General features: G+C 45.9%; 1 protein-coding gene across 1 annotated transcript in view; it reads right to left on the bottom strand.

Annotated features, from left to right (window-relative positions):
* b4galnt4a (beta-1,4-N-acetyl-galactosaminyl transferase 4a) overlaps window positions 1-27,870 on the bottom strand; it is a 206,528-nt gene that overhangs the window by 22,997 nt on the left and 155,661 nt on the right. The window contains exon 7 of the mRNA XM_083654771.1: window positions 11,458-11,536. Within this exon, the coding sequence (XP_083510897.1) occupies window positions 11,458-11,536 (79 nt within the window). The remainder of the gene's footprint in view (window positions 1-11,457; window positions 11,537-27,870) is intronic.

Here is a 27,870-nt window from a genome sequence, read left to right as displayed (position 1 = left end):
AGCTCACTCTAGCGTGTAAGAGTGACTTGAAAGGGTTCAATGAGAGTGGGAGTTTGGTCGCCTCCCTACTCATCTAACAACTCAACAATCCCCTCATTCATTGGCCTGCTAGTTGCTCATACATATAAATAGTTGTTTCCATTCCCCCCGGGGGAAGAGCGATGTATTCCTAACCTGTCTCCTCCTAATAGCGTAAACGCTGTTTATGTTCCACCTTGCTGCAGCCATTCTCCCTAATTCATTCAGGAGATGGAGAGCCACGAGAAGAACAGAACCTTCTTTTCTGCCCGAGACGTAACTCTCAGACTCGGCCTTGTGCACAATCTGATATTTACTCACTCGATTTTCTCTAAAAAAGCCAGCGCTACTGAACGAACTCAATTCCCACAGGTAAACAGCTAGTCCACCTCTGACCGCGCAATCACCGCCCCGGCTCCCGAATAAAGGAGGAGGAGCTGCGAGCGCTCGCTATCTGCTCCTTAACAAATGAGCGCCTGGCTTTCTGCCGATTTATGGGAGCCCCGGGCTTATCCCGCTGTGGGCTGGTCACGCTAAATCTGCTATTTCTGTCAAGGTGTGAAATGTATTCCGCTGTTAAATCACACGCGGGGCCTTGCTAAGACAGCGTGTCTCACACACACACAGACACACACACACACACACGCACACACACACACACACACACACACACACACAGTCTAGATTTGCCGCTGCACTTTTCTTCGCTTCATTAAATTGTTTCTACGACTACAAACTAACTTGATGGCCTCACGGCTAGCTGGTTGTGGTGTGTGTGTATGTGGATGGCTAGCTGGCTGTGGTGTGTGTGTATGTGGATGGCTAGCTGGCTGTGGTGTGTGTGTGTATGTGGATGGCTAGCTGGCTGTGGTGTGTGTGTGTATGTGGATGGCTAGCTGGCTGTGGTGCATGTGTATGTGGATGGCTAGCTGGCTGTGGTGTGTGTGTATGTGGATGGCTAGCTGGCTGTGGTGTGTGTGTATGTGGATGGCTAGCTGGCTGTGGTGTGTGTGTATGTGGATGGCTAGCTGGCTGTGGTGTGTGTGTATGTGGATGGCTAGCTGGCTGTGGTGTGTGTGCATGTGGATGGCTAGCTGGCTGTGGTGTGTGTGTATGTGGATGGCTAGCTGGCTGTGGTGTGTGTGTATGTGGATGGCTAGCTGGCTGTGGTGTGTGTGTATGTGGATGGCTAGCTGGCTGTGGTGTGTGTGTATGTGGATGGCTAGCTGGCTGTGGTGTGTGTGCATGTGGATGGCTAGCTGGCTGTGGTGCATGTGGATGTGGATGGCTAGCTGGCTGTGGTGTGTGTGTATGTGGATGGCTAGCTGGCTGTGGTGTGTGTGTATGTGGATGGCTAGCTGGCTGTGGTGTGTGTGTATGTGGATGGCTAGCTGGCTGTGGTGTGTGTGTATGTGGATGGCTAGCTGGCTGTGGTGTGTGTGTATGTGGATGGCTAGCTGGCTGTGGTGAGTGTGTATGTGGATGGCTAGCTGGCTGTGGTGTGTGTGTGTGTGTGTGTGTGTATGTGGATGGCCTGCTGGCTGTGGTGTGTGTGTATGTGGATGGCTAGCTGGCTGTGGTGTGTGTGTATGTGGATGGCTAGCTGGCTGTGGTGCGTGTGTATGTGGATGGCTAGCTGGCTGTGGTGTGTGTGTATGTGGCTGGCTAGCTGGCTGTGGTGTGTGTGTATGTGGATGGCTAGCTGGCTGTGGTGTGTGTGTATGTGGATGGCTAGCTGGCTGTGGTGTGTGTGTATGTGTATGTGGACGGGGGGTGGGGGGAGATTTCCACATGACCTTGATCCTCCTGCAGACATAATCACACGGGCGTTCTGCTGGGAGATCTCACAGGCCTGACGGGAGGCTGATAATGTGAATCAGAAATGCCATGAAGTAGAAAGAAGAGAAACCTTTCATTCTATTTCTCACAGGCCTCGTCCTCTAACGGGGGCTCTAATTGGCTTAGACTCATCCCCCGTGCCGCTGATCACCTGGCCTGGGAGCCTATCAGCAGGCGGCAGAGACCAAGCTGGTCTTCGCAGCTCCCGCCCTGGACTAGTGGCGTAAGCTAGTTACAACGGGCCCCAGTGCGCGCTATTCAGTTATAATGGGCCCTAGTGCAGGCTATTCAGTTATGATGGGCCCTAGTGCAGGCTATTCAGTGATGATGGCCACTACTGCCGCTTTGATGTTTGAAAGCCGTGACTGCTCACTCGGCTTGCAGACGTGCTCAGCTTGTCAGTCTTGACGTTCACATTTCCGCCTACTGTAAACTAGCTGTATGGTCTTGTCTCTTCTCGTCAGATGATCAAATAATAGAGACTTGACATTGGACAACATATATATTGCCCAGCAATCATCATTGCACATCTGTATTATGAGAAAAATACCCAAGAAAATAAGACGTTATTCATCTACAGTGACGGGTGTTGGTGATATCGGGTGGGTGGCCCAACAAATGCGCATTACACCCATTAGTAGGGCACGAACGAGGGGTCCACGTGCACCTCCCTCACACACGCAGGCACGCACGCACACACGCACGTACGCACGCAGGCAAGCACGCACGCACGCACACACGCACGCACGCACACACACACACACACACACACACACACACACACACACACACACACACACACTCTCTCTCTCTCTCTCTCTCTCTCTCTCTCTCTCTCTTTCTCTCTCTCTCTCCCTCCCACTCCTCTTCTTGCTTCTGGCAGCTGTGTCCATCTCCTCTTTGTCCTCAGACAAAGCTGCCCAGCTCTGATTAAGAGACAGTGTCAGTATGTAAGGTACATAACAATACAGGCGCGCACGCACACACACACACAAACAAGCATACAGTCACAAACAAAGTCCCCATTCTCTCTCTCTCTCTCTCACACACACACACACACACACACACACACACACACACACACACACACACACCGTCATCCGATGTTCCTATCAGGGTTCAGCACGGTGCTCCTCACGTCACCTATGTCGGCTCCGCTCTAAAAAAGACATGGCAGCCAGAAGCCGAGCAGCACTGAACAGACTGAAGGTCTGTGAGTCTGAAGGAAGGGAGCGGTCGAGGGGGGGAACAAACAAACAAACAGTGAGGGGAGCAGAGCTATGTGTCATGAATGAGAGAGGAAGGGCGAAGTGATGGATAGCGCGAGTGGAAACGTGGCGAGAGAAACAGGACAGGTGAGTGCATTGACGTGCGAGGAGAAACTAACAAGAGAGACACGGAGGTACAGTAGAGATGGGTAGCCAGCGGCACTGCGAGAGAGAGAGAGAGAGACAGAGAGAGAGAGAGAGAGACAGAGAGAGAGACAGAGAGAGAGGGAGAGAGACAGAGAAAGAGAGAGAGAGAGAGAGAGAGACAGAGAGAGAGAGAGAGAGAGAGAGAGAGAGACAGAGAGAGAGACAGAGAGAGAGAGACAGAGAGAGAGAGACAGAGAGAGAGAGAGAGAGAGAGACAGAGAGAGAGAGAGAGAGAGAGAGAGAGAGACACAGAGAGAGAGACAGAGAGAGAGAGACAGAGAGAGAGAGACAGAGAGAGAGAGAGACAGAGAGAGAGAGAGAGAGACAGAGAGAGAGACAGAGAGAGACAGAGAGAGAGAGAGAGAGACAGAGAGAGACAGAGAGAGAGAGAGAGAGAGAGAGAGAGAGAGAGAGAGAGAGAGACAGAGAGAGAAGAGACAGAGAGAGAGAGACAGAGAGAGAGAGAGAGACAGAGAGACAGAGAGAGAGAATTTTTTTGAATTTTCAAAACCCTTTATTTACACCTTCACTATTTACAGTACATCATGGTAACACAACGAGACAAGTCAGCCTAGTATACGTCCAAAACAGAGCTCCTCCTCAACAATGAAGCACAAAACATCTTTATAGCACCACACAAATACAAATCCATCCAGATCATTCATCATCCTATAATAATTATAGTCAATTTTTAATCTGTATGTTATCATTCTAATCAGTATGGCAACAGCATCAACATCCAAAGAGTCATTTAATTTATTTTTCCTGCTAATATAAACAGCCAACTTAGCTTGACCCAGCAGAAAATTGAACAATTGACACTTCTCACGAAGATTTCTTGAATATTTGTAACCCAGGATGAAACTCTGCATGGAGAAACCCTCTTCAAACTCCCTGAATAACCTCTCCAAAAACAAGAACAGAGGAATTAACCTCACACAGTCTAGAAAACAGTGGAAAATAGTCTCTCTCTGAGGACAGAAAGGACAAGACTCAGTCACACTAGGATTTAAGACGCACACAAAAGCATTTACAGGCAACACACCATGTAAAACTCTCCACTGTAAATCACCCACTTTTTTGCCAACGGTAGTTTATAGAGCGATCTCCATTGAGGCCTCACCTCTGCACCCATTCCAAGATGAGACCTCCATGGTGTATCAACACGATCTGCCAACTTGGCCTTGTTTACAATCTTAACCAACAGCTGATACATCATTTTTCCACTTACAACATCCAACTTCACACCCGCAGCATAGTTCAAAAAATACCAGAACATTCTTTAAAATCAGGAGTCAATGTGATCCTTGGAAAAGGATCAGAGTCCATAGGAGAAACAGAGCCCTGGCAATATGAGACCAGGAGATTCTGTTCAGTCTGTGTGAGCTGTTCTCTCCATGCTCTAAGCTGGTTGGTGAGGAGCCTTTCTGAAAACACTCCCACCTTTGAAGCCAGCGCAGAAACAGTCTCCAGCCTGGGTCCACATAATCCAACCAACTGGCCCACTGTGACGACACCGGAAGAGATGAATCTCTCCATCACTGAAGTTCCAAAGCCACTTATCATTTTAAAGCGTAGTCCATAGACGATGGGTTCCTTCAGTAGCCAGTATAGTGAACTTTTACTTGGCAGCATATGCTTGTTGAACAAGTTCCACACCCTGAAAAGTCCTTGATAAAAAGCAGAAAGCCCACTCAGTTTCCGATTTGGAGGTCCATCAAAAACAAGCTTTCGTTTAATCCTTGACCGCCAGCCCGACCCAAGAATGCCCGTGCTACAGGCCTCCACACCAAATCATCAGGCCCAGTCAGCAATCTCTGTATGTACTGTAGACGGAAGGCCGCACCCCTACTGGCCAGGTGAATCAGTCCTTGCCCTCCTTCCTCCTTAGATAGAAACAAGACACTCTGCGGGATCCAGTGAAGGCGATCCCAAAAGAAATCCACGATCACTGTCTGGACTTTTGCCAGGAGATTAACTGGAGGGTCAACACAATACAAACGGTGCCACAACATAGAAGCAATCAAATTATTAATAATCAAAACCCGACCTCGAAACGACAACTTAGGTAAAATCCACTTCCATTTCCTAAGTCTACCTTCAGCCTTCTCTAAAACATTTTCCCAGTTCTTAGCGACATTAGTGGAATCTCCAATGTAAACCCCAAGATATTTGATACCTCCTTTTCCCCAAGTAAGCCCCCCAGGTAAGCTAAGAGACTTTAGGCCATCACCCACTAAGAGAGCCTCGCTTTTCCCCCAATTTACTTTAGAAGAAGAAATCAACCCAAACTTTTCTACAGTACCAACTAAAAAATCAATATCACTCTGCTTTTGGACCAGTATCATGACATCATCAGCATAGGCCGAAAGCTTAACCACAGAGTTACCACCTGGGAGATTAAAACCCGAGAGCCGTGTTCTTAACTTGCATAAAAATGGCTCTAGGGCTAATGAGTACAACATACCGGAGAGTGCGCAACCTTGTCTCACCCCCCTCCCCACCTTAAAAGGCGCACTTAAACCACCGTTGATCTTAAGAACACTTTCAATGTCTCTATATAAAGCCTGGATCTGAGCTACAAGACCTTTGTTGAAACCAAAAGCAATGAGTGTTTGCCACAGGTATTCATGTTCAACTCGATCAAAAGCTTTTTGTTGATCTATGGAAATCAAACCAAGATCCAAACCCAATGAACTGGAGAGGTCCACCACATCCCGGACTAAAGCTATGTTGTCTGTAACCAATCTGCCAGGTACACAGTAAGTTTGATCCACCTGAACAACTTGCTCCATGACCGTTCTCACCCTGTTGGCTAATACCTTGGACAGGATCTTGTAGTCCGTGCAAAGAAGGGAAACCGGTCTCCAGTTTTTAATATCCTGCAAGTCTCCCTTCTTAGGGAGGAGGGTTAGGACTGCCCTTCTGCAGCTTTGAGGGAGCAAACCCTTCTTCAAACTGTCATTTAGAACCATAAGGAGATCTTCACCAACCTCCAACCAGAATACTTTGTAGAAGTCAGCAGGCAGCCCATCAATGCCCGGAGCTTTTCCACCCCGCATTCCCTGCAATGCAGTACATAGTTCCACCAGGGTTACTTCATTCCCCAGCCCTTTATTGGCCTCCTTCGAAACCTTTGGCAGCTCAGCAAAGAAGTCCTCCGACACTTGCGGATTATCGTTGTGCTCCGACTTGAACAAGTCATTATAAAAGCTTGAAGCAAATTTACGAATGTCAGCAGTCTCCTGCAACAGCTGCCCATTATTTGAGCGCAACGACATCATTTGTCTCCTTTGTCCACTTTTCCTCTCCAGTCCAAAGAAAAAGTGAGAAGGAGCATCCATCAAAGCCACATTCTGAAACCTACTGCGTACCACAGCGCCCCTAGCGGAGACGCCCAGCAAATCAGCCAAAACAACCTTTTTGGCTTTGAGGTTCTCAATGTGCCCTCTTTCTCCTGTGGAGTCTGCAAAAGACTGCAAGTCCACTACTTCTCTCTCCAGAGCTCTTATAGACCTGGCCAAATCCCTGGAGACATTGAAAGTGTACTGTAAACACAAATTCTGAATTTGGCTCTTCCCAAAATCCCACCACTGTTGCAATGAGCTGTATAGGGCTTTAGTTTTTCTAAACTTTAACCAAAAAAACTTAAAAGCATCTTTGAAATTCTCATCTGACAAAAGAGATGTATTGAAATGCCAATACGCGCTACCAGAATTAACATGTTTAATGAAAACAGAGCATTGCACCAAGGAATGGTCAGAAAAACCAACTGGACTTATAAAAGAACTTTTACAAACATTAAATTGATGTTTAAAGCAATAAATTCTATCCAGCCTGGCTAGGGACACACGATTATCCCTAATATTGACCCAGGTGTACTGACGATGACTTTTATGAAAACCCCTCCACACGTCACTCAGCTCATGAGTTTCACTCAACTTTAACATACAATTCTTAGAAGCCAAGTGTGGCTCTGGATGATTCCTATCAAGCCTTGGGTTTTCAGTGCAATTAAAATCACCCCCAAGAAATAAAAATTCATCTGACTTGCATTGTTTAATTACATCACTTAAGACATTCAAAAAGCAAAGTCTTTCAGTGCCTACAGTAGGAACATAAACATTAATGAAAACCACTTTTACTTTTTCAAATTCAGCCCTCACTTTTAAAATTCGTCCTGCAACCACTTCCTCAACAACAGTTTTATTGGGATTAAAATTTTTAGAAAATAAAATTCCAACCCCACCACTCATACTACTTTTATGACTGAGAAATACCTCCCCAGCCCACTCCCTCTTCCATTCACAAACAATATCCTCAGTGCTGTGAGTTTCCTGAACAAAGGTTACATTTAAATTTTTCATATTAATCAAACTAAACAAAGCAGCTCTCTTTGTAACATCCCTAGCTCCATTGAGATTTAACGTGCCAATGTTTAAACTACACATCAGAAAACAGGGATGTAATATCAGCACATAGAAAAAGAAAACTACGAAGACATTATTCATCAGCGCTTTTTTGATTTTTCATCTTTAACATTCTTGATTTCAACCTGTAAAACTCTTGCTCAGAGAAGCATGGCTTCCCAACTTCTCCTGTGTTTTTCATGTAAACCTTAGCAGAATTCAGAAAAAGTTGTACATCAGGAAAATGCTCTTCGATTTTAACCCTTTGACCCTTAGTGTTTTGCAAAAACTTCTGTATTTTTTCAAAGGAATATCCACACTCTAAGCTCTCATCCATTTCACTTTCATCGTCAAGCCCAGCCCCCCCCCCTTCTTCTGACTGAGATTGGGAGGATGAACACACTGTAACTGTCTTTGACACTTTATTCTCTCTGCTTGCATCTTGTGTGGTCTCTGTGATTTTTCGTTTTGTTATCCTAGCTTTCAAAACATCCTCATCCATGCACTCCTCCTCCTCCTCAAACACAGACTCTACCACCCTGGCAGCAGCCTGTCCCACCCTGCTCACTTCATTCCTCCCAGGGCTCCCACTATCCTCCCCATGACTTTGAGATCCATTTAATTGTTCAACATTTGAACCTGTTTCTAAATCAGTTTGTGAATTACGTGTTCCTGTCTCCACAACATTTTCCTCCGTTACATTTTCATTACATTGTCTATCAGGGAGCGGCCCAGACGGTACCGCCGAGCCCGGCGTCTTCACACCTGTTGCCACATGTAGCGGCCCAAAAACAAAACCTGACGGCCCAGGCACCTCCCGTGAGGGCCCAGGCACCGCACCTGACGGCCCAGGCACCTCCCGTGACGGCCCAGGCACCGCACCTGACGGCCCAGGCACCTCCCGTGACGGCCCAGGCACCGCACCTGACGGCCCAGGCACAGCCACACCTTGAGCCTTTCTTGCTGCTGCTGCTGCAGCAGCAGCCTGTGGCTGCCGTTCCCCAGCCCTATCAGGGCAAGAGCGAATGAAGTGTCCCTCCAAACCACATCCAAAGCACTTCATATTCTCTGTGGAAACATGCATAGTATAATCAAAGCTATCCACTCTAAACTTGAAAGCGAGACTCAATTCATCTTCATTTTTATTAAGAATCATGAGCACCTGCCTACGGAAAGACATGACGTGCTTTAACTGGGGAGATTTACATCCAAGGGGAATCAGTTTGATAGGCGACACGAGTTTACCGTGCCTTGCCAATTCCTTCGCCAAAGCTTCATTTCTAATGAACGGGGGAACATTTGAAATGATCACTTTTTTAGCTGGGCTGACCAGCGCAAACACCGGTGTGAAAGTGTCTTTAATAACCACCCCACTCTCAACCATGTGATTCACCTTATCCACGCTGTCCAAAAACAAAACCACAGCGTTGTTCATCCGGGAGGCAGACTTAATACTACCAAACCCGACAACCTCACCCACAGCCAGACTACATTCCTCCACACTACATCTAACCTCCGGAGCCAACTTAATGGCATGCCGACGCGTTAACGTCTCTAAACCGGAGCCTCCAGCTTCTGCCATGCTGCCTGCCAGCAGACACTGGCAGCTGGCGCTACCAAACCACCCCGAAACCCGTGAAAGAAACAATAAAGCAAGAGAAACACCAGTGCGCACATACACCAGAAAAATAACAAATAAAGAGTTTGAAAACTCACGCACTGCAACACGCTCTCAGACCGCAGTCACTGCACTCACCACGTTCGCTCCCAACACGCACTCGAGAGAGAGAGAGAGAGAGAGAGAGAGAGAGAGAGACAGAGAGAGAAACAGAGATGCACTTCCTCCTACAATGTAAAACCTTTGAAGAAACAAGGAATATTTACTTCAATAAGTTCAACTCTGTAATTCCTGACTTCAAAGAACTTAATGAGTTCTCCAAATTAAAACTAGTCCTAGGCGAAGGAGACAGGGCTTACCTGTTTGCCCAATATGTCTCAACATGCCACAACCTGAGGGACAGTGAGTGACCTATACACACGGACACTGATGTGTCTCAATCTCAATGTTTCATCATTCATGTGTATTATTATTGCATTGTATGTATTGTATTACTGTATTATTGTTTTATTCATGAGTAGTGATGTTGAATGTTTAATGTGATTGTTTCTTGATGCTTTGGCAATATTGTTGTTATGACATTCATGCCAATAAAGCTATTTGAATTTGAATTTGAATTTGAATTTGAATTTGAGAGAGAGACAGAGAGAGAGAGAGAGAGAGAGAGAGACAGAGAGAGAGAGAGAGAGAGAAAGAGAGAGACAGAGAGAGAGAGAGACAGAGAGAGAGAGAGAGAGAGACAGAGAGAGAGAGAGAGAGAGAAAGAGAGAGACAGAGAGAGAGAGAGACAGAGAGAGAGAGAGAGAGAGAGACAGAGAGAGAGAGAGAAGGGAATCCAAAGTGGAGGATCCTGAAGAAACAGGAAGTCAGCAGCAGCGCCTGGCGGTGGTGGTGCTGCTGACTCTTGATCATGGTGGTGATGATGATAACCTGCGGCTTATTAAGAGATTCACTCCACAGACACTTCCACTGATCTGTGTTTCTCATCTGCCCTCCCACTCATAACGCAGGCTCGCACGAGGGCGGCGTGTGGGCTCTCTCTCTCTCTGCCGTTTGAAAGTCTTCAAACGAAGCCGCGCTCCTCTCTCCTCTCTCCCCGCCCTCACCTAGGGTGCACACCGCCATGACGGAGAGAGAAACGATGCAGAGAGGCGAGGGGAAGAGAGAGGAGAGAGAGAACATGGAAAAGTTTCAGAAGAAAAAGTGTGGCGGAGAGTCACAGAGAGAGAGAGAGAGAGAGAGAGGTCATTGTGACGGCCAGTTCATTCATTTATCTTGTCGTTTCTTTGATATTCAAAGTTTGTTCTTTGATGTTGCTGCTATGTCTGAGAACAGATCATTTGTTTGTCTTGTACTGTATGTAGTATGTTTGATATAGTACATTTTAGCTCCTCATGTCCAAACGCTTGCTTTGGCAATATGTACAGTGTTACGCCATGCCAATAAAGCCATTTGAATTGAATTGAATTGAATTGAGAGGGAGAGGGAGAGACAGAGAGAGACAGGAAAAGCAAGCCAATGGAAGGAGAGAGTGATGAGAGATGGAGCAGAGAGCTTTTAAATGGGTTGACGTCCTACACAGCCATTGCAGAGGGGTTAGAAGTTCGGCCACAGCAACAACAGAAACAACGAGGGCATTTACTGCGTACGGCCATGACCCCATGAGTCCACGGAAAGAAAAGAAAACTCATGGTAACTTGCGATAGTAGGAAGAAGAGAGTTCTCTTTCGTTCTGGGCAACTCTCCAAACACACACACGCGCACGCACGCACACGCGCGCACACACACACACACACACACGCACGCACGCACACACACACACACGCACGCACACACACACACACACACACACACACACACACAAACTGTTTCCTCTCGCTCCCTAGTTTGCTTTCATTTGTCACCTGGTCAGCCACCCCTCTGACTTTGTTAGATGCTCCGGGGTTCAAGTGAAAAGCTAAATTGCAAATTTATCCTCCGAGAGGTGAGAGCTCTTTCCAGCCAGGCGAGAGTGTTTTTCATTCGTCGCCGAGCGTCGCCAAGGTGAGGGCAAACTAAATGACTGGGCGGGGGGGAGGGGAGGGGGGGAGGGAGAGAAGTAGGCAGATGAGCAAAACAGAGAGAGAGCGAGGTCACACACTGAGATGGGTCCACTTACCCCGACCTCCACGTGATCTGAGCCCTTGTCATCCTGCTTGTGGAGGATCTCAAAGTAGTATCGTCTGGAGGAGATCAGGCTGAGAAGAGAGAGAGAGAGAGACATACACAGAGAGAGAGAGAGAGAGAGAGAGAGAGAGAGAGAGAGAGAGTGCTTGTTAGACTGTTAATGATGGGGGGGGATGAAAGCTACGTACCTATAATGTAAGCAACTGCAGTGTTTCTTGAACTCGTTCCAGATCAGGATCCAAATGAAAAAAATCTGTCTCTTTCTCCGGGACCCACTTATGTAAACATATTGTGACTGTCATCGCAATATGTTAGCAGGAATATATATGCCTGTGAGCCAATTTGACTCCCGAAAACAAAACCAAAAGAGGATTGAATGAGACTGCAGTGGCATCATGTAGGGCTGAATCATTTGTCACAGTATAGTAATAGCAACTGGACCTGTGTATCAGCAGCTTCATCACACAATGTAATGCCACTATACTGTACGCTACAGGCGAGATGAGCCTGACGCAGGCGGCAATGAGCCAGGATATCATCAGCCTGAGCCTGGTGTCGCTCGCGAGTGAAGCACTTCTGAGAGCACGCGGGAGAAAATCAATGTTCCACATAAATCAACATTTTACATGCCTCACATGAGACTCAAACACACACACACACACACACACACACACACACACACACACACACACACACACACTGTTAAGCTGTTAATGAATATAAGCATTTGCATGTTTGTGCGTGTGTATATATACCATGTATATGACTGCACAGCTTTGTGCATTGCTTTTAAGGATATGTGGCATATATATAGGCTATTATCAATAAAGGATCCCATTACCTGGATGACAAAAAAGCATCTATTGTATTCCACTTTAAATTGTTGCATTTGTCAAACAAATAGGTGCTCCCCTTCAAGTTTCATAGATACCATAACATCTCTCTCAGCTGTATCTTCAACATCATTACATATTGCATTGTTACATTATCTCCTCTGCTTTAGCAGCTCCTCTGCTCCAGACTGTGTTGTTCTTCAGACCTATTCACCTTATGTAGCCACGCCCATTTGACCCGGTTCTGTGGCCGTCCTACGACTTCCGGCTAAAAATAATAATAAAATAAAATAAAAAATGGCTGCGCTGCTCCAATATCATCTAACTCTGAATTAACTAATAATTTAGCCAATTGTATGTAACATACCAAATAAAAGCAAACGGCAATGTCTAAGAATGCAACGCCATGTAACTGGCTCGTTAAGTCTCGCATTCCAGGGAATTACCTTAACGTCTGCGGGTCTTTATTAACGTTAATGGCTCGCGCTGCCTCGGAGGAGAGAAAACCATCCGAAACTTTCTTTGTTGGAGTCCAGGTATGTTTTACAAGAAAGTGCTCGTCATTGTCGACGATAACGTTATCTGACCTGGCTAACAGTGGATACTCCGCTTGCTTGCTGTGTACCGAGCTCAAAGTAGTAGGCTAGGTTCTTTGTTTTACACCCTGCCCTGTCCACTACAAAAACGACTATCTTCTTCATGACGTTCTTTCATATTTGGCGCCGTGACCGCCGGAAGTGTTAGACGGACCCGGAAGAATTTGGCCCACTGTAAGGTCTGAACATAAGGTGAATAAGACCCTTCTCATAACAGCAGGTATGGGAGGGGTGGAGCGAGGGGAGACTGTCCACCCGTTAATAGCGGATGGCGTCGTTCTCCCGGAGGAAAATGCTAAAATGGGTCACCAAATATACTTTGGCAGCCGTTAATATACCTGGGCGGCTCGCCCAAGTAAAGTCTATGTGTGGGGAAACACTGAGATAATGTGTTAATTCAGTTTGCTTCAGCCTGGTCATTTGTGAAGCAGCATTTCCTACACTGAACTTTGGAGTCATTTGGCAGCTCCATATTCATGTGCTCCGGTTCACAAAGATATGTGATGGCTTGTTCTTTCCCTGTAGTTTCTTCTCTCTGTGATGTCCCCCCCCCCCCCCTCTCTCTCTCTACTGTCTCCCTCCTGAAGGGAAACAAACATGCTCTCATCCTCTTTGATGAACTCTGGGAGAACACTGTGTTGAGAATTGAAAATAATCCCTCAAAGACAAGCAGGCAGATAACAGGGGGGAAAGCAGGTTCAAATGAATCAAGAGAAAAAGTTGTTGCATATTGTGTTATCCTTGTCCTAGAAAGTAGGTTCAAGATGGTTTTAAATCCTGGCCTGAAGGTTATAACAAAGAAATCGAGACAATTATCTGTTAGATCAAAAGCCCTTTTTTTTTTATATAGAGAGAGCAAATACCAGTGGACTGGCCAAGAAGTGCTAATGTCAAAAACAGGTGCTCTTTGGGTCCAAGGACATATCATGAGATAAAAAAAGAGGGTGAGTTTAGACAATCAATCAATATAAAGTGATGCACATATTATTACACTACCTGGGTGGTACACAGCGTGTTGTATTTTTACCTATATATATTTTTTATTTTCAGTAAATTATGTAGAGTATTGCAATATATCCCAATATGTATTGTATTGCAATTTATCGGGACATAATCGTATCGTGACCCATGTACAGTATCGTGATACGTATCGTATCGTGAGGTCCTTGCCAATACCCAGCCATAATACTAGTCAGATAAAATATACAGTCAAAAGCCTAATTAGATTGGATGAGATGAAACTTTAATAAGCCCAGTGGGGAAATTGAGTCATCATAAACATCACAACCAGAGAGCAACATTGTGTGTGGTTTTTCGTTGCTGGCTAACATGCAGTGTAAGATGGGTTTTGACATGAAAAGATAGCAACAGACAAAACACAATCAGCTCTTAATTAGGAGTCTTTATTGACCAATTGTATCTCACTGTGCCAATTCCTACAAATTAAATGGCAGACATATCAGGCAAATCCTTGGGCCTCTCTTATTTCTAATCTTTATAAATGATTTTGCATTAAAGTCCGAATCTGCTTTGTCCATCTTATTTGCAGATGATACCAACATTGCTGTCGCACATTCAGACTTTGATTCCTTGATCAGAGAGGCCAATACAATTTTAACATACACCTCAAGTTGGTTCCAGTTAAACAAGCTTTCCTTGAATGCCAAGAAGTCAAATTTCATAATTTTCAGAAATAAAAACAAAAGTTATTCCAAGCAGAATTCAAAACTTCTCATTAATAATACTGAAATAAAACAGGTGTCTTCTTCAAAATTTCTTGGTGTTTTAGTTGATGAAAATGTATCATGGAAAAACCATATTGATTATGTGTGTAACAAAATTATGAAGTCTTATGGCATTATCAGAAGGATTTCATCACTGGTAAATCGCTCCTGTCTTCTGTCACTATATTATAGTCTGATATATCCTTATTTATCATATTGTAATATTGTTTGGGCCAGTACATATCCTTATTCTCTTCAGAAAATCCTGTTAATTCAAAAGAAATTTCTTAGACTGGCTACGTCATCAAATCGTTTTGAGCCATCGGCCCCTCTGTTCAGGCAACTAAACATATTATCAATCTTCGATATAAACGTATATCAGACTACTGTTTTTATGTACAAATGTATGCACCAAGAATTATTTTTACCTACTGTTTTTTATAATTTCTTTGTACTGAACTCTAATGTCCACTCATATCCAACCAGACAATCACATAACATTCACCTTCCATTTTCCCGCACAAATTTAGGTCAATTTAACATTAGATATAGAGGTCCATCCTTATGGAATTCCACCCCCCCTTCAATCAGAACCTGTCAATCATTGCCTATTCTTAAATCTAGAATGAAAAAAACCCTGTTAAATCAATAACATCTCTTATCTGCATACATGCTTTATCTCTTCTTCTTTACTTTCTTTTCTTTCTTTTTGTTCGTTAAATTTTAATTTTATTTCATACTTACTGATTTTATTTCTACTTATGTTATACAAGTAGAGGCCTCGTATAGGCCCTTGCGGGTCTCCTGCCTCCACTTTGCACATTTATTGTCGTGTTGATAACTATCAGTATTTTTTTTTTTGTTTTGTATGTTTGAATATGTGCTAAATAAACAATAAACAATAAACAAATCAGTATCGTAACATCCTGATCTACTGACACTGGATCAAATTGAATCAAACTGACATGTTTATTTGCCTTCATGTCTGGAGTGGTGTGTCCCTGGGCAGAGAGAGGGAGGGGCTGCAGAGGTTTTGGGGGACGTTAGCCCGTTACTGACGTGGCTCCTCCTCTCGCTCTCGCTCTCATTTCATTTCATTTCTTTTCCTGACCCTTCATTCGATCGCCCATTTCAGCCTCTAATCTGACTCCATCTGGAGCCGTAATCTAATGTCAACTCTGAGAGCATGCAGACTGCTGCCAGCAGGCAGGCTGACATGGGATCACACACACACACACACACACACGCACGCACGCACGCACGCACGCACGCACGCACGCACGCACGCACGCACACACACACACACGCGCACGCACGCACGCACGCACGCACACACAAACACAGGAATACATACTAGAGATAAGGAGAAACCATAATGTTATCAATCTACTGTATCTCTCTGTTTGGCAGTATGTATTTGTATTATCTCTTTCCTTCCTGTGTGCTCTCTCATTCTCATATGCATGCACACACACACACACACACACACACACACCGACACACACACAGACACACACACACACAGACACACACACACACAGACACACACACACACACACAGACACACACACACACACACACACACACACACACACACACACACACACACACACACACACACACACACACACACACACACACACATACAAAGAGCATGAACTTTTGCAGTGACAGCTTGGCCAATGCAAACCTGTTTACTTGTTATCAGACGCCAGATAACACACACACACACACACACACACACACACACACACACACACACAGACAGACAGACAAACACAGACAGAAACACGGGGGTTGATGCGTGTGACAGCAGGCGTATCAAAGGTAAAGGAGAAAGATGGAGGCAAACAAGAGGAGCATATCACACTGAAACAGACAGAGAAGCAGGGGGGGGGGGCAGCTAAACACATCCCTTTTCAATTTTATTATTTTACATATTTTTCTCCAAATCTTTTTGCTCTGTTGTTTCCTTTATCTTTTCTATTTGTGTGATCTGTGTGTCTTTTTCTATGCCAATTCAATAGCACTTTCATTATTCTGGTTAATCTTTTAGTTCTACCTTTGAAGTGAGATGGAGCGAGATTGAGCCAAATCAATACCCAGTCTTTATTTTATTTTTGTTTAACCTTTATTTAAGCAGGTAAGTCATTAAGAACAAATTCGGAGTCAAAGGTCTGGACTAAGGCAAAGACAAAATAAGAGAGAAGTGAAGAAGCCGGGAGAGAGAGCATGGTGTTGGAATAAGAGTGTGAACATGGTGTTGGAACCTGAGACACTTTATTAAGACTAGAAACAGAGCACGCTGTTTCTATCATCCCTCGCCTCGCCCACTGAACTGGCAGTGCTCATTCCTACCGTGCCTCCTCCTCGTCCTCCTTCATCTCCTCCTCCTCCTCATCGCTCATTTCTAATGTGCCTCGTTGGTTTGCCCTTGAGGTCACAGACACAGCTCGCACGCCACGCGGGCTCGCCCGGCCTCGCCTGCGAAGCGGGCTCGCCCGGCCTGCGTAGTGGGCTCGCCCGGCCTGTGTAGTGGGCTCGCCCGGCCTGCGTAGTGGGCTCGCCCGGCCTGTGTAGTGGGCTCGCCCGGCCTGCGTAGTGGGCTCGCGCGGCCTGCGTAGTGGGCTCGCCCGGCCTGCGTAGTGGGCTCGCCCAGCCTGTGTAGTGGGCTCGCCCGGCCTGCGTAGTGGGCTCGCCCGGCCTGCGTAGTGGGCTCGCCCGGCCTTGCCTGCGTAGTGGGCTCGCCCGGCCTCGCCTGCGTAGTGGGCTCGCCCGGCCTGCGTAGCGGGCTCGCCCGGCCTGCGTAGTGGGCTCGGGCTTGGAGACGTAGCTCAGAGACGTAGCTCAGCCACTGCGCCACATCGCCCGCTCAACTGGCTTGAGTGGGACTTATGGCTCCCAATTATATTAGTAGGATCTCTACTCTCTGTCCAAATGTCTTCCAATGAACTGACAGACCAAGTGAGGGAGCGGTTTGTGTGTGTGTGTGTGTGTGTGTGTGTGTGTGTGTCTGTGTGTGTGTGTGTGTGTGTGTGCACGTGTGTGTGTGTGTGCACGTGTGTGCGTGCATGCGTGCGAGCACGTGCAGTGCGTGTGTGAGAGAGAGAGAGAGATGGACAAAGAGAAAGTAGGAAGGGCAGAAGAGTTGAGTGTGTGTGTGTGTGTGTGTGTGTGTGTGCGTGCGTGCGTGCGTGCGTGCGTGTGTGTGTGTGTGTGTGTGTGTGTGTGTGTGTAGCTACAGTATGTGCAGACTGAGTACGCGGGCAGGGCAGGGCGGGGTCACCGTGGTCTGGCGGTGATGGATGGAGACGAGCGAGAGAGAGAGATGAAGAGACACGGAGAGACGGGCGGAAAGAAAGATGAAGGAGGCGCGATAAATAGCAAATGAAGCGCGTGAAACACAGAGGGAATTATAGATGCTCTCACTATGTTGAAAGGAGGAACACATTAGAGTGAATATCACTGAGACGCCATGTGCCAGAAGAAAAAGAAAAATATAGGAACAACAAAAGAAGAGAGCAAGTGAAGCACAATCGGGAGATGGAAGAGGAAAGGGAATAGGTGTTAGCATGTGACTCAGAGGGCGAGTCTCATTGGCTGACTAATTGGAGCCTTTGTTTCCAGTTTCCCCTTAATGAGCCGAGCGGATAGAGGCAGACAAAAGGGCAGATTGGAGCAGATAAGGCGCGACGAGGAACGTGAGCAGCGAAACAATATTCCCCAGAGGATCGCGGCTACACAATACTCACATATTCACAGTATGAAATATTTATTCGGCTGGGAACTGCAGAAACCAGCTTTTTGCCCGTCTCTCCAAGAACTATCCTGAGAAAGTCCTTTCTCAGCCTTATGAAAAGACACAGATGCAGACGGCGGCGGCGGGCGCGGTTGGAGGAAATACACAAAAGCCTGCGTGGCACAAAGGAAATAGAAAAACCTCCTGAAGAAAGAGGGACATATTGTCAGTCTCACACACTCTGGGGCTATGAGAGACAGGGGACAAAGCCTCAGTACTACCAACCTAGTTTGCAGTGAGTATAGAGCCCACAGCGGAGTGAAACGGAGACAGTACACTCACTCCGTGCCCTTTGATAAACACAGCAGTTCTCTCCATCACACACACACTATCCGCCCGTCTAGTTTCCCCTTTTCCACTATCTCCTCTCTTCCCCCCAAACTCAATTTCTCATTAACGCTATCTGCCAGTCACCCTCTCTCTCTCTCTCTCCCTGCCTCCCTGCCTCTCTCTCTCTCTCTCTCCCTGCCTCCCTGCCTCTCTCTCTCTCTCTCTCTCCCTCCCTGCCTCTCTCTCTCTCTCCCTGCCTCCCTGCCTCTCTCTCTCTCTCTCTCTCCCTCCCTGCCTCTCTCTCTCTCTCCCTGCCTCCCTGCCTCTCTCTCTCTCTCTCTCTCTCTCCCTGCCTCCCTGCCTCTCTCTCTCTCTCTCTCTCTCCCTGCCTCTCTCTCTCATATCCCCACAGGTGGCCTTTGAATAAAAGAGCGTGCTCAGCGAGTGCTCCCCTCTCAACTGCATTAATGATAGCAGCGTTTAGACCCGCCCCAAGGAGACGCACAAACTTCACTTTTCTCTCCCCCAATCTCTCTCTCTCTCTCTCTCTCTCTCTCTCCCCCTCTTCACTCCATTTCTCATGCGTTTCCTCTAATCCATCAGAGAGCTATCACGCTGCTCTTCCCCTGCAGCCTCAATAAATCGGCTTTTTTCCACCCCCTGCAATTCTCTCCCTCTCTCTGCTCTTTTCTCTCTCTCCTTCTCTCTGCTCTTTTCTCTCTCTCTCTCTCTCTCTCTGCTCTTTTCTCTCTCTCTCTCTCTCTCTGCTCTTGGATCTGGTCTCTCTCTCTCTCTCTCTCTCTCTCTCTGCTCTTGGATCTTGTCTCTCTCTCTCTCTCTCTCTCTCTCTCTCTCTCTCTCTGCTCTTGGATCTTGTCTCTCTCTCTCTCTCTCTCTGCTCTTGGATCTTGTCTCTCTCTCTCTCTCTCTCTGCTCTTGGATCTTGTCTCTCTCTCTCTCTCTCTCTCTCTCTCTCTCTCTGCTCTTGGATCTTGTCTCTCTCTCTCTCTCTCTCTCTCTCTCTCTCTGCTCTTGGATCTTGTCTCTCTCTCTCTCTCTCTCTCTCTCTGCTCTTGGATCTTGTCTCTCTCTCTCTCTCTGCTCTTGGATCTTGTCCGTCTCTTTTCTCCGACTTCTCGCGCTTCACTTCTCCCTCTATCTACCTCTTCTAATCCCTTCCGACCAATCTATAATGATCCAATACAGCCTCACAGCTTCACATTTCTCACTTTGATTTTGTAGGCTATTAACTCCTTTCCCCTCTATATTGTCCAGAAGATAACTGAATACAAAACACAACAACAAAACAAAAACACCACCACCAACAACAACAAACAACAAACAACAAACAACAACAACATAATTCATCTCACAAAGCCTCGCTCTCTATCTCTGGGGGATTTGTGTCCCAGGGAAACATAGCTGGTAACACTTTACAATAAGGGTACATTCATTAGTGGTTAATAATTATTAAAGTCCCTGGAGTGGAAAGCAAACATATGTGTTGTGAGTTTGTCACACCCCAGGAAAATGTGTTAAAGTCAAATTTGAACTCAATTGAATGTCGCCAAGTATATAAAATTAGCAGCTGCAATCTCCTCAATGCGATTCAACTATATGCTGTTCTCTGCCAAGACTCTGTGGGCAGGACCTGTGTGTGTGTGTGTGTGTGTGTGTGTGTGTGTGTGTGTGTGTGTGTGTTGTGTCTGTGAGTGAGTGGCTCACCTCCGCTCACTCAGAGACTTCTGCATTGAGTCAGTTTCCCCCCCGAGACCATAAATGTCATAAAATCATCGAAAATAGCCCATCAACAGATACAAAAACATGAGCATAGCCTATACGTGTTTTAATGTACATACAAAGATCAGACTTTTGAAACACACATTTAAAAAATGCAATGTGTGCACCTGGGGATGGAGGTCTCTCCCAATCCGCGCCTCTAACGGCAGCCCGATTCTGTGCACTCTGCAACGGCCTCGTCACGCTGGAATGCCGGGGGGCCCAAACGAGCGAGTGACACTCAACGGGCTGGCAAATGCCGAATGACACAGCGCATGGGCGAGTAACATCTCAGTCTCGTCTATGATTGGATATCCCTTTATGACGGGATATGGTCGTCAGTTTTGAGCCCTAACCACCGCCCACTTCAACCCCAGCCTCAGTGAAAACAGGGAAATGGCAATATTTAGGATTTGGGTTGAAACTAATGTCGCCTACTTTTTTAGGCTGACTTACAATTAGTAACTAACCCTTAATAAGCATTAACTAAGGCATTAACTTATGCTTCCCGTTAGTTAATGTACCCTAATTATAAAGTGTTACCCCATACGCTCTTTTCATCCTCTGTGAAGTATTAAACTCTGTCAAGGTCAAATAACCATGAGTATTACCAGAGACCTTTAGAGACACCCTTCTCCAGGCTCCGTCTAAATAATAAGAAATGGTACTCTGGTCAGTCTCCTAAATGGGCGTGGTCATCAGCTTGTGATTGGCTGTCTGTCAATGGTATGAAACGTCATTGGCTGATCAGTCTCCTAAGTGGGCGTGGCCGTGGCCAAACCTCTGTGGCACAGATACAGGAAGTGACTGGACTGTCTGTATCTATATTGAATGTCTCTGGTGTTACACTCCGTCAAGGTCAAATAAGTATAAATGCTACAGAGGATTTCTTCACCGGAGGAATCTGAGAGGAACGCGATCACACGCTGCAGAAGAGGAGGAGCCTCTGCACGGCTCACGTGCGTTGTTGTTGCCCTGGGGAAGAGTGCGTGACGTGACGGGTGCACTATTGATCTCTTCTGATGACAGTTTCATATCTCAACACATACTGTAACGGGGATTCACAGGTCAGTGTGACTCACTGAGTCACTTTACACACACACACACACACACACACACACACACACAGACACACACACACACACAGGTCTCTCAGCAGGCTCTCATCACTCTTAGGAACAGATGGTGGAGAGTGACTGCCTGAGGGAAGAGAGCGGGACAGAGAAGTCATTGCAGCTCGCTAGCAAACAGCTTCATTCTAATTCCACCGGGACAGTGCATCGACCAATTTAACCTTAAAACCCCGCCCCTCTAGTGCATTTTTAAGATATTTCATGTTTTTCTGAGTCCTCCTGGCAATGTTGATTAAACCAAATATTTTTTGACAGATTTAGGACTTTGAGCCCAAAATAAGATTATTTGTCAACAAAATACACTGGGGGACACTGTGGCTAATCAGCAGAGCAGGGTAAAAAAACACAGTAACACATGAAATATCTTAAAAATAACAAAATACACTGGAGGGGGCTTTAAGTAGAAGTACAGTTACTTGTGTAAAAAAAAAAGACTGGTAAAAATAGATACTGATTCAACTTGTTTACTTAAGTTGGGGGGGGGAATACAGGCTCTGACATGTAATCAAGCATAAAAGTAAAAAGTATTTATATCGGCTATTTCTGTACAAACGGAACCTCACGTCATTATTAAGATAAACAGAATTAGTGCGCACTATTTCTGGGGTGGGTACTCTGGAGACGATGAACCGAGCACACACGGACACACAGCTCTCCACTGTATAGTACAGTAGTACCATTGGCTACAGGTGGTGTATGCTGATGGTTAATTCATGGATTCATGGTCACTGATGAACTAAATCTAGGAAATGAAAATAAATAAACTGACAGTTCTTCCAAGTCAGTTTTGGTGGAGCACAAAGTCCTTCATCACTTGTGGTAGTGGTAGGGAGTGGACTTGGTTCAGGCGACGTGTGCCCAGCGCTTTGCGGATCTGGATCCGACACACGTGGGCCAGACTGCGAGGACATCTCTTGGCCTCCAGAAAGGCCGCGAGCGCCTCGGGATCAGCCATCACCTTCAGGTGTGCCTGCTTCCTCACCAGGGCCGCGTCGGCGCCATGGTCCAGGAGCAGCTGGACGAAGGCCGCGTTGCACCCGTTCATTAGCACCATATTCAGCAGGTGAGAAGTCGTGTGATGGGTCAGAACGCCAGCGGCCTGGAGCAGCAGGCGGAAGCAGTCCAGGTGGTGGTTGGTGGCGCTGATGTAGAGAGAACTCCAGGGAGGGTGATCGCTGTCTATGTCAACAGGAACAGTGATGAACCTGATGAGTTCCTGCAGTATCTCCAGCCTTCCCGCCCGGGCAGCATAGTAGACCGGGGGTCTTGAGCTATGTCCGCTTGTGTTGGGGTCGGCCCCGGCTTCCAGTAGGATCCGGACGCAGTCCAGGTGACCGTGGTACACGGCCCAGTACAGAGGCCGAGGCGTGAACTTTACAGCTAGGTCTACCTGGGCTCCATGGGTGATCAGGTAGGCCACACAGGCAGCGTGACCCTGCCAGGCTGCGAGCCCCAGAGGGGTTTTCCATCTGCACTCATTGAGAAGCCTTCTGAAGCGGTGTTCCTGCAGCAGGGTCTGCAGTTTGTCCAGGTCTCCTGCGTAGGCGGCATCGTGGAGCTGCATGTCATCCGTCTATCACTGTGCCACACCAACTATGTGTAAGGCTTTATGAAGGGAAAAATTGTTCGAGTGACATCACTGATGACGTCACTCTCTGTTGGCATCACAATTGCTCGAGTGACATCACTGATGACATCACTCACTGATGGCATCACAATTGCTCGAGTGACATCACTGATGACATCACTCACTGATGACATCATTATCGCATTGCTCGAGTGACATCACTGATGACATAAATGAGGTACCGAAATCTGTGTTGCAATTCGGTACTGGTAGTACCGGTTGTAAAGGAGCCGGTGCCATGTTGGTACCGGATTTCGGTAGCCCAACCCTACCAGGCATACATGCTCAAAGACACACAGAAACATAGACACAAGTGAAGTCCTCCGACAATCAGGCCAACACACACACTTCCAAATGAGGGCTTACGAGACACTACAGCTGTGTCCCAATTCAGCGGCCACGGCCTTCGTCGGCCGCGGCCTACAGAGGTCTGTCCTCCGCGGACCAGTCAGGGGAGTGCGCAGCCTTGAGTCGTTGAGCGAAACGAGACGGTCTAGCCTACTACTAACCTCGCGTCACCAGGCTCTTCTCGGCGAGAAAGAGCTGCTGTGTCACTAGCTGTTCACGCCCCCAGAATGGTTTCCTTAGCAACCAGTTGACAGTGCGAGCGAATCTGGGAATCCCATCTCACGCACCGGCCTGTCTCAAAAGTTTAAGGCACGAACAGACAGCCTAATAACATGGAGCCAGAGCAAATTGTTTTGCTGATCATTTTGTTTTATTTTATGGAAGAGTTGGAGCTTCACCGCCGCCGCATGTTTCTCAGGCTGGGAGAGGATGAGCAGGTAAATTATTGGATAAGCTGTGTCACTTACTTTTAACTATTCTAAATGTTAACGTGGTTTATATGGCTAATGTCAGTTAACTTTTCATTTCATATAGCCTAAGCCTAACCTTACAGGGTTTTTGCTCTATATAGCCTAGATAGCTAGCTAGCCTCCCTCTCAAAGCCCATGGGAGAAAGTGACATGGCATATCGTATCTTGCTATTGTTTAACATGTTTTTCTTCTCCTTTCCCCCCAGACCAGACCCCTATATGCACCCCAAACACTCTGGAGACCACCCAAGATGATGCCCCACTAGAAGACATTTTATGCCACATTTATTTATTTATATGTACATATTTTATAAATTGGTTCACTTTTTCAGTATCCCCCTCCATTACATGTGATGCATTATTTATTTATTCCTACATGTTTGAATAACTATTTAGAGGACAAAAAAAAATATTATTACTACCACTGTTGTCATGCTCTGTCTAGTGAAGTCTCAGGGCTTAACAGTTTGTGTTTCCCAAGTTCAGGTTATAATCTTAACTTAGACATGTATTTTGCTAACTTCTGTAGAGGTTAAATATAGCACATCTCTGTGATCCTGGGTGCTGCAGACTACACACACGTGTAAAGTAGGGTTAATGTGATCTCACCTTATGGTTAAAGTTAGCTGAGCTATAGACAGTTTTAACTTAACAAACATTCTAAATGGAACCCCAGCTCACCTGTTGCAGTGTTTGCTAGTACAACTGTCAGGACTCCTAGGACAGGATTGACAATTCTGTGAAAACAGTCTATAAAAACACTCTTATCTGCAAGACTCAAATAGAAAGAAAACTGTCCATACATATTCTGGAGCCAAAGCTTTTTCCAATGCACGTTTGCATTCATATGCAGTGAAGATCTACTAACTATGACAGTATATTCATATCTATAAACTGTAAAGCCTTATTGACATACATTTCCCACAGGCCTGCTATTGACAGTAAATATGAATGTGTTTTCTGTTAAATGATCTCTTTGCACCATAACATTGTTGTGCCGTGTAAAAAGAAAGAAACAAGTTTTTCTTAAACAAAATATTTATTAAATAACAAACTGTACATGTACGAAATAATCTATACATGGATAAAAAACATTCATGAAAACAGAACAAAACCTGAATGTGCAAAACCTCATATGTTTCATTCAGTGTCATGAATCAGTGCAAAAGGTAAACAAGCAGACATTCATGTCGCTATCATGATTCGGCAGAATAATAACAAAAAGAACAATACGAACAATAATACTAACATAAATATATATATATTATTTTACTTTTCAATTAGTCTTTCTAAGAGACCAAAGAAGCAGCCGGCTCGCTCCTTCTAGAGTCTCCTCCTTTGCTTTCTTTGGTAGTGGTGGGGCCCTGGCTCACACGCTCCTGTCTCTCCTTCCTCCTCCTCCACTGCTCCACAATCCTTACTCTGGAGAGAAGAGAGAGAGGAATATTAGAAGCTGTGTTTCCATTAGTTTTTCGCAAAATAATTGCGATATTTCTACAACTTCGACAATGTACAATTGCGACTTGTAGGTGTTTGCATTGAAGTCTGACGGCGCACACACCTGAACCCAATTCCCCGTTACCAGCAGCTGCCACAGTGATTACCACGGGGATCTGCCCCAAATCCCGTCCCCAGCATGCTCAAATCTAACCAATGGTCAATGCAAATCACAACATGAAGTTACAACGCATATATGTAAACGAGCCTGATTATCAATTCAAAAGAAAATTAGTGGCAACACGTTGCTGGCTGCGGTCAATGCAGTGAGCGCGACAGAGGAAAAATGGTAGCCTAATACAACTGGTCCGATGAGATGGAGGGGGGAAAAGGCTGAAGCGAAATTGCATCACCAACAACAGCCAACGCAGCCCCCCCCCCCCCCCCCGCTACTTATATGTTCTCAAATGAATCTACAGAATGACCGTGGTATGAAATTAAATAGGGGTTTCCAGTGGCAGTGATCAGACGGCGCTGGATACGGATAGCCAGCTAGGGCTGTGTTACATGGAACCAGGCAACCCGGGAGACAAGCCTCTTGGACGGCCGTCAGCAGCGGTAGCTCCTGCTGCACGGAGTGACATGGCAGTCTAGTGGAATGCTCACGAGCAGGCCCGTAGCCAGACTTTGAGCAATACCGAGGTCATTTTACCGTGGTGTGGGGGGTGTGGGGGGGCTGTGCCCCCCCTGAATTTTTTTTGTCATTTTTAAAGCCAAATGCTTCAATCTGGTGCACTTTGACAGCAACATGTAGAGGCTAGATCTATAAAGAACTACACACATCATATTAGATTAATATCATCTTTACTGTGCTATTGCTTTACCATTATACATTATGGTGGTATGGTATATTTTTTATATACCATTAAAAATAAATCTCTCCCCACATATATTCTGCATACAGGTCACATATGGTAGTTTGTAGAATACTGCTGGATTAAATACGATGGCACATCTACACGAACATCACTTACAGCTGGGGAGAACGCAAGTACAAAGTAACATTTGCTTTGTAGCATTGTAGGCATAAACAAAAGTAGGCGGCTATTTACTGTAGCTGCTGACAACTGGCGCTTGAGGAACCTCTGAGAGCAGTCGAGATCGAGATCATCTGAAGAGAGGGCAGTCCATGTTCATGTAGAATCACTGAAATTACATGAATTGGCCTAAATGAATGTTGATTGTTGAGAACACACCATCTATTACAAACATGAATGGCCTCAAATAAGTAATGTTTCAAAGATTCTCTAGCATAGATGCTACTTACCTTTTTATTGCAACTGGTGGTTGAGGAACCCCCTGAGAGCAGTGGAGATCATCTGAAGAGAGGGCAGTCCATGTCCATGTAGAATCACTGAAATTACATTAATTAGCCTACATGAATGTTGATTGTTAACACACCATCCATTATAAACACATGAATGGCCTTAATGTTTTAAAGATTATCCAGCATAGATGCAACCTGCCTTTTCATTGAACGCCAATGCTATTCTTCTGTGTCCAGAGGCATCCCAGCGCTTGAGAACTTTTTCAGGATCCAGAGCTCTTCTTCTATGCACATGTATCATTGCAAGTCCAGATAGCCTCTCATGTTTGATGGAATCTTTTCATGGTCTATCTGTGTTAGTGAAGAAAGCAAACACATCCACGGTCAATTGATATTCATGTGTGAATACCAGCCTCTGCTAGGATAATCTAGCAATGAAAAAAGAGGGGACCTCATTTCAAGATTTATTTCAACCATTTACACACACTGAATTGAAAGTAAAACATGTCATTGACGGTCTACTATTGAAATAAATGTTTGAATTAACTAGCGTTAGTTAGCAGTAGTAGCTGCCCTCCCGCCCACCGCACTGCTAGGCTTCATTCATTCATTTTAACGTTACTTTTATGCAAGCACAGGCTGTTACTTTCATGCAAGCACAGGCTGTGCTTGCATGAAACTTGAAAGTAACGTTAAAATGAATGAACGGTCTACCATTGAAATGAATGTTTGAATTAACTAGCGTCCCGCCCACCGCACACTGCTAGGCTTCATTCATTCATTTTAACGTTACTTTCATCATGCACAGGCAATGCCTATTACTAATTCTAAGACACAGTTACAAGAAGCAAGCAAGCAGCCCACACTGTTACCTCAGGTCGCTGTATATTCCTTCCTCCTGACACACGCTGGCTGCACAGTCACTGCTGACAAAATACTGCCGAAGATCGTCTATGATGACTTGACCACTCACTCCATCACCCGAAGCAAGCATTAGTACTGGCCGTCCCACAAATTATGCACCGCGTCGACCAAAAGATCGTCTATTGAGAAGAGGAGTCA

This window comes from Poromitra crassiceps, assembly GCF_964638095.1.
Source record: "Poromitra crassiceps genome assembly, chromosome: 18".
Lineage (NCBI taxonomy): Eukaryota > Metazoa > Chordata > Actinopteri > Beryciformes > Melamphaidae > Poromitra > Poromitra crassiceps.
This window is presented reverse-complemented; position numbering and strand designations above follow the sequence as displayed.